Source organism: Peromyscus leucopus, unplaced genomic scaffold (genome assembly GCF_004664715.2).
Source record: "Peromyscus leucopus breed LL Stock unplaced genomic scaffold, UCI_PerLeu_2.1 scaffold_1639, whole genome shotgun sequence".
Classification (NCBI taxonomy): Eukaryota; Metazoa; Chordata; class Mammalia; order Rodentia; family Cricetidae; genus Peromyscus; species Peromyscus leucopus.
The window spans coordinates 17,136-23,470 of record NW_023504819.1 but is presented as its reverse complement, the minus strand read 5'-3'; the positions used below and the strand labels follow the sequence as shown (position 1 = coordinate 23,470).

At 45.4% G+C, this 6,335-nt stretch overlaps 1 protein-coding gene across 1 annotated transcript; it reads left to right on the top strand.

Annotated features, from left to right (window-relative positions):
• Positions 1 to 2,569: 2,569 nt before the first annotated feature.
• Positions 2,570 to 5,308, top strand: LOC114689291 (crooked neck-like protein 1). The gene has a single exon (XM_028863645.2). The coding sequence runs from the start codon at positions 2,593 to 2,595 to the stop codon at positions 4,609 to 4,611; it is 2,019 nt and encodes a 672-aa protein (XP_028719478.1). The 5' UTR covers positions 2,570 to 2,592; the 3' UTR covers positions 4,612 to 5,308.
• Positions 5,309 to 6,335: the final 1,027 nt, after the last annotated feature.

Below are 6,335 nucleotides of genomic sequence, written 5' to 3'. Positions count from 1 at the left end.
AACACCAAGGAGTCCGAATCCATAAGCAAAAGCAGAGAGCCTGTATTCAAGCAAGCTGGAGCTTGGACCTCTTTGTGTAGGATACAGCAGTACTATCAAAGAGTGCCGAGCCTGGGCGGGACCACCTTTTGTTTTTGTTTTGATGATGGTAGAGGTTGGGGGTGAGATGATTTCCAAGGTTCAGGACCCCAACTGGCTGACAGTTGTCTAGGGGTTCAGGTGTGTGCTGGGAATGTTTGGACGGTCAGGTATTTCCCCTTAGCTGTTGGCCCTCCCTAGGTAGGGTCAGCTTATTGCTTTTTCTGGGGACTGGGTGGCACCTGCCGGCAAGCCTATCATGGCAGCTGTGTCTTGGCCCCTAAGCATGTGGTCAACGTGTCTGGGGCCTCCCACACTGTTCTCGTCTGTGCTGTCCTTTCCATTGTCTCCCCTCTCCAAGATGGAGGCCTCAGAGTGCTCTGATTCATTTTGGAGCACATTCTGAACTCTGTAGTCACTTCTTTCCATCCATGTTTTCTTTCCCTCCATACCTTGGTCTTACTGACCTGCGTCAAGCTTTCTGTTGAATTCAAAAATCTAGCCCACCCAGCACATTGTGAAGGGGTTAAACTCTCCCACTCTCACAACTGAATTTAGATTTCAGTTCTCTGAGAGGGGGAAAACAGGTGCCTCTCTCAAAAAAGGGCCTTTGATTCACAGACAAGGGAGAGAAGAAACACAGGCCTAAGTCAGCTTCACGATGTGTCAAGGACAAATCCTGCAGCTCCCCTTCCGAGTCACGGGCAGACTTGCCCAAGCTTGTGCAAGTGTGTCCAAAAAGGAGAAGACTAAATCTCAGCCAGTTAAAAGTTACCAGTGTAACTGCTGCTTGCTTAACCAATTACGTATGAGATGACCTAACTGTCCCTGAGACTCCCCCTAGCTGTGCTTCAAAGGACTCTCCTCAGGGTCGACCTCACATGCATGCTGGAATATTCTTTAAGACACAGTCTTGGCTTTTAGGTACCATTCGAGTCTGGGGTCCTAAAGACCATTTTGCCTTGCAAAGTTCAGTGGTCACCTTCCAATGGGTCCTACATGTCCAGTCGACACAACATTTTTTTTTTTTTAAAGCAGTCCAGGCAAGAACAGTTTCTTGCCCAAATGGCTATTTTTGCCAAGAAGAAGATAAACTCCACATGGAGTGTCTTTGATGCCCATCCTCTCTTTGAAGTAAATTGGTGCTGACAGGAGCAGACATCTCACTGTCCAGAAAGTCCAAGTTTTTAAAACATTTTAAATGCCATATTCTGTAGGTCTTTGAAGGGTTTGAAGATTACCTACCTGATTGAATTATGTCTATGTATACCCTGAAAACTTAACATGCCCGTAAGTTTGACTCTCATAGAAGACTAATTATTCATCTGTGGTTCTCAATTATCCATTACAATTTAAACGAGATACACAAACTGAATACCTCAAAAGAGAGCAGAAATATACATACAGTATAACAAAATTAACTTTAAATTTGTATCAATAAACTAAAATCTACAGCAGTGGAAAAGATTTTACACTAATTGTTGCTCTTTAAAAGCAGATACATTAATCTACCCTTTCATCCAAGCATATCTATATCCTATATTTCCATATCATATCCCCCTTTATTTGTTTTTTAATCTTTTCCTTTTCTGTTTCATTAAAAGGAAAGTTTTAACTTGTTCATTGCTTGAATATAGTGTATATAGTTATTGTATTTATTGTATGTAGTTTTTCTTATATTAGTTTTAACTTTTTAAATTACTTTTTTATTTTCATTAGACAAAACAGGGGAAATGTGGTGATACTCTGTCTGTGCCAAAATGGGGTGATATTTTATTTGTACGTTAATCAATAAGGCAAGTCTGGAGATCAAGGGGAAAAAGGCCAGCCATTTTTAAGGAAACACAGAAGTCAAGCGGTGGTAGCACACGCCTTTAATCCGAACACAGGTCAGGCAGAGTCTCTGTGAGTTCAAGGACACAGTAGGGAACCGCCAAGTGTAGTGAGACACGCCTTTAATCCCGGGACCCACCAATGAGACCCGAGGTCTGTGCAGACAGGCGGTGACAAGGAAGTGAGGTAGCTGGGCTAAGAGCCAATGAGAGGGCAGAACAGCAAGGCAATCCAAACCTAGGCAATAAAAACCTAGGTAGACGGGAAGTCAGGGCATTTTGGAAGGTGCAGAGCTGGTGAGGTAAGGTAGCTGGTGGCTCCCTGTATTTCCCTGCTCTCTAAGGCTCTCATCCGTATATTTGGCTCTTTTTTTTTTTTTTTTTAATTAATAAGACCGTTTAGAAATTCGTTTACGGGGCCAGGTGTGACTCTTAGCTCCTGGAGAGAGTCTTCTCTGCTTCCTCTGAAGCTACTCACCAGGCTGGTCTCAAACTCAGAGATCCTCTTGCCTCTGCCTTCCGAGTGCTGGGATTAAAGGCGTGGGCCTCTGTTGGTGGATCTAGTTTGTCCCGGGCCGGCTCTCTGGTGTTGGCTGGTTTTTGAAGCCCATTTCTGAGGTCCCCGCGGTGTGGTGTGTGTGCGTGTTGGTGTCGGGGTTACTCCGGTTCAGCGGCCCCAGACATGGCGTCCTCTACAGCGGCGGGGAAACAGAGGATTCCCAAAGTGGCCAAGGTGAAAAACAAAGCGCCAGCTGAGGTACAGCTAACTGCAGAGCAGCTCTTAAGAGAGGCTAAAGAGAGAGAACTCGAGCTCCTTCCACCCCCGCCTCAGCAGAAGATCACAGATGAAGAGGAGCTCAATGATTACAAACTTGGGAAGAGGAAGACTTTTGAAGATAACATAAGAAAAAACAGGACTGTGATTAGTACCTGGATCAAATATGCCCAGTGGGAAGAAAGTCTCAAGGAAATCCCAAGGGCTCGGTCCATATACGAGCGTGCCTTGGATGTAGACTGTGGGAGTATTCCACTCTGGCTGAGGTATGGAGAAATGGAAATGAAGAACCGCCAGGTGAACCATGCCCGAAATATCTGGGAGCGAGCCCTAACAACTCTGCCCCGAGTCAGTGAGTTCTGGCACAGGTACACATCCATGGAGGAGATGTTGGGCAATGTCGCCGGTGCCCGTCAAGTGTTTGAGCGCTGGATGGAATGGCGGCCTGAGGAGCAGGCCTGGCACTCCTACATCAGCTTCGAGCTGAGACACAAAGAGGTGGAGCGGGCCCGTACCCTTTACGAACGCTTTGTGCTCGTGCACCCTGCTGTGAAGAACTGGGTCAAGTATGCCCGATTCGAAGAGAGGCATGCTTATTTTGCCCATGCGCGGCAAGTCTACGAGAGAGCAGTGGAGTTCTTTGGAGAGGAGCATATGGACGCACACCTGTATGCGGCCTTTGCCAAATTCGAGGAAAACCGGAAAGAATTGGAAAGGGTACGAGTTATCTACAAATATGCCCTGGGTAGAATTTCAAAACAAGGGGCGCAAGAACTCTGGAAAAACTATACCGTCTTTGAGAAGAAGTTTGGGGACCGCAGGGCTGTTGAAGATATCATCGTGAGCAAACGGAGATGCCAATATGAAGAAGAAGTGAAGGCTAATCCGTACAATTACGATGCCTGGTTTGATTACTTGCGCTTGGAGGAAAGTGAGGCGGAGGCCGACACAGTGCGGGAAGTCTACGAGAGGGCCATTGCCAACGTGCCGCCCATCCAGGAGAAGAGGCATTGGAAGCGCTACATCTATCTCTGGATCAACTATGCATTCTACGAAGAGCTGGAAGCCAAGGATCCTGAGAGGACAAGACAGGTCTATCAAGCCTCTTTGGCACTAATTCCTCACAAAAAGTTCACCTTTGCCAAAATGTGGTTATATTATGCACAGTTTGAAATACGACACAAAAATCTGCCACTGGCCAGAAGAGCTTTGGGGACTTCCATAGGCAAATGCCCAAAGAACAAGCTATTCAAAGGCTATATAGAACTGGAACTACAGCTTCGAGAATTTGACAGATGCCGCAAGCTTTATGAGAAGTTCTTGGAATTTGGACCTGAAAGTTGTACCTCATGGATTAAGTTTGCAGAATTAGAGACAATCCTTGGTGATATCGATAGAGCCCGGGCCATCTACGAATTAGCCATCAGCCAGCCAAGCTTAGACATGCCAGAGGTCCTTTGGACATCCTATATCCGTTTTGAGACTGAGCAGGAAGAAACTGAAAGAACACGAAACCTTTACCGACAACTGCTTCAGCGAACACAGGATGTCAAGGTATGGATCAGTTTGGCTCGGTTTGAGTTATCCTCAGGGAAAGAAGCAGGTGTGACTAAATGCAGACAGATTTATCAAGAGGCGAACAGGACCATGATTAACCAAGAGGAGAGACTTTTGTTGCTGGAATCCTGGCGAGGGTTTGAAGATGAATTTGGAACAGTATCAGACAAGGAAAGAGTAGACAAACTCATGCCAGAAAAGGTCAGGAAGAGGAGAAAGGTCCAGGCCCAAGATGGGTCTGATGCCGGCTGGGAAGAATACTATGGTTACACCTTTCCAGAGGATGCTGCCAACCAGCCTAACCTCAAGTTTCTGGCAATGGCCAAGCTTTGGAAGAAACGGCAACAAGAAAAAGAAGCTGCCCAATAGGATCCAGATAAGGACATTGGTGAGAGTGAATCCTCATCTTTTTAAATGTTGGACATTTTTTTTTAATAGAAATGAATCGTTTAGAACTTTGATTTCTGAACATTTTTATATATTTACACAGTAAGGAATGATGTTTGATAGCTACCTTTCTAATTATTTTTTTAAACACTATGTCGATAGTGTTTAAATGTCGATAGAACACCTTAGATTCTTGTGTTCACCCCTCCTGCTCCCACCCTACATGAAAATGAGTTTTCTATGGCCTGTGGACTCACATGCCCATCAGTGTATGACAGTTAATTTATAAGCCATGACATTTCCCTACAATGAGACAATGTTTAGACATCAAAGTGAAGTGATGATACACACTGGTACATGGCTAAACTCTGATTACAGTATAGAAAGCGAGAGAAACAGATCGACCAAGTTGTGCATTGTGATTCCGTGTACAGTAACTGTCCAGAAGAGGCAGATTCCAAGAGAGTGGATTATGCTTGTCAGGACTAGGGAGTGAGGGGAGAGGGAAAGAGTGCTTCGAGGAAGATCCCTTTTCGGGAAGATGACCGACCATATTTTACAACTGGAGGGAGGCGATTGTACACTATCGTGAATGTACAGAATGTGACTGACTGTTTACGTTTAAAATGCTATGTGGTTATTTTGTATTTAAAAAATAAATTTTATCCTGTTAATACAATGGCCTGTGTAGTAGATGCTCCTCCTTTGGCTTCTGTGGATTTTCCAAACACTGGGTTCGTTTCCTTCTTCTTTGACTTTTGATTTTAGGTTTGACCATGGAGCCCTGGCTAAGGTTGAATTCTAGATCCTCCTAGCTGAGGAGTGTTGGTGGTGCTCTCCTAAGTCTAGCTCCACCCAGACATTCTGATGCATGTTCCCCCAGTCAGCTCCTGTGGTTCCCACACTGGCTGAGATTAGAGAGGAGCTCCCAGCACTCAGACTATTCTTATGCAGTACTTCAGACACCAGCTTGGCTTCCGTCTTGGGATCTTTCTTTCCATCCTTTCTTTGGGTACCATTCCATGGTGCTAAAGACAGCATCAAGGGCTTCCCATGTGCTTGGCAGGAGCTCTTCTGCCACGTGTGGTCATGCACACCGTTTATTCCAGTACCTAGATGCCCTGTGGTCGAGTTCATTCTAGTCTATATAAAGGGTATCACGTCAAACACACACGCACACCCGACCCCACCCACACACACAAACAAACAAAACAATAGAACTTCCAATTCCTCAGAGAGACAGCCACAAAGCTCACTTATACTCCTTAGCGTCCTTCACCCTGAGATACAGATTGGACTTTCTTCCCATGCCTGTGGGAAGAGGGAAAGGTTCCTTTAATCATTGCTGCATGCATGCCCCAGGAGCAGTTCCACATACCTGGAAGCCCTCTTCCAGAGAGGCTCAGCATTGATCCAAGATTCTCTAGCTGGAATTCTCTTATTCCAGAAGCTGCTGTCCTGCCCTTTGACACCATTCTCACTATAGCCCAAACTTGCCTGGACCTCCCAATTTTGTCCCAGCTGGCCTGGAGTACCTGATCCGGTTGGCTTCACCTTACAAGCCTACACAATCATACTCATCTCAAATCCAAATGTCAACATTGCTTTTATTTCCATTTTTCCGTATCTCACCCAAACAAATAGTTAATAGTTTTCATCTAGAGAATAGAAAGGAATGTTTATTGTGTCACCTGGGCTGGTCTTAG

Excerpts from the sequence above, each read along its gene's own strand:
- LOC114689291 (XM_028863645.2), top strand. The coding sequence starts at position 2,593 with ATGGCGTCCTCTACAGCGGCGGGGAAACAGAGGATTCCCAAAGTGGCC.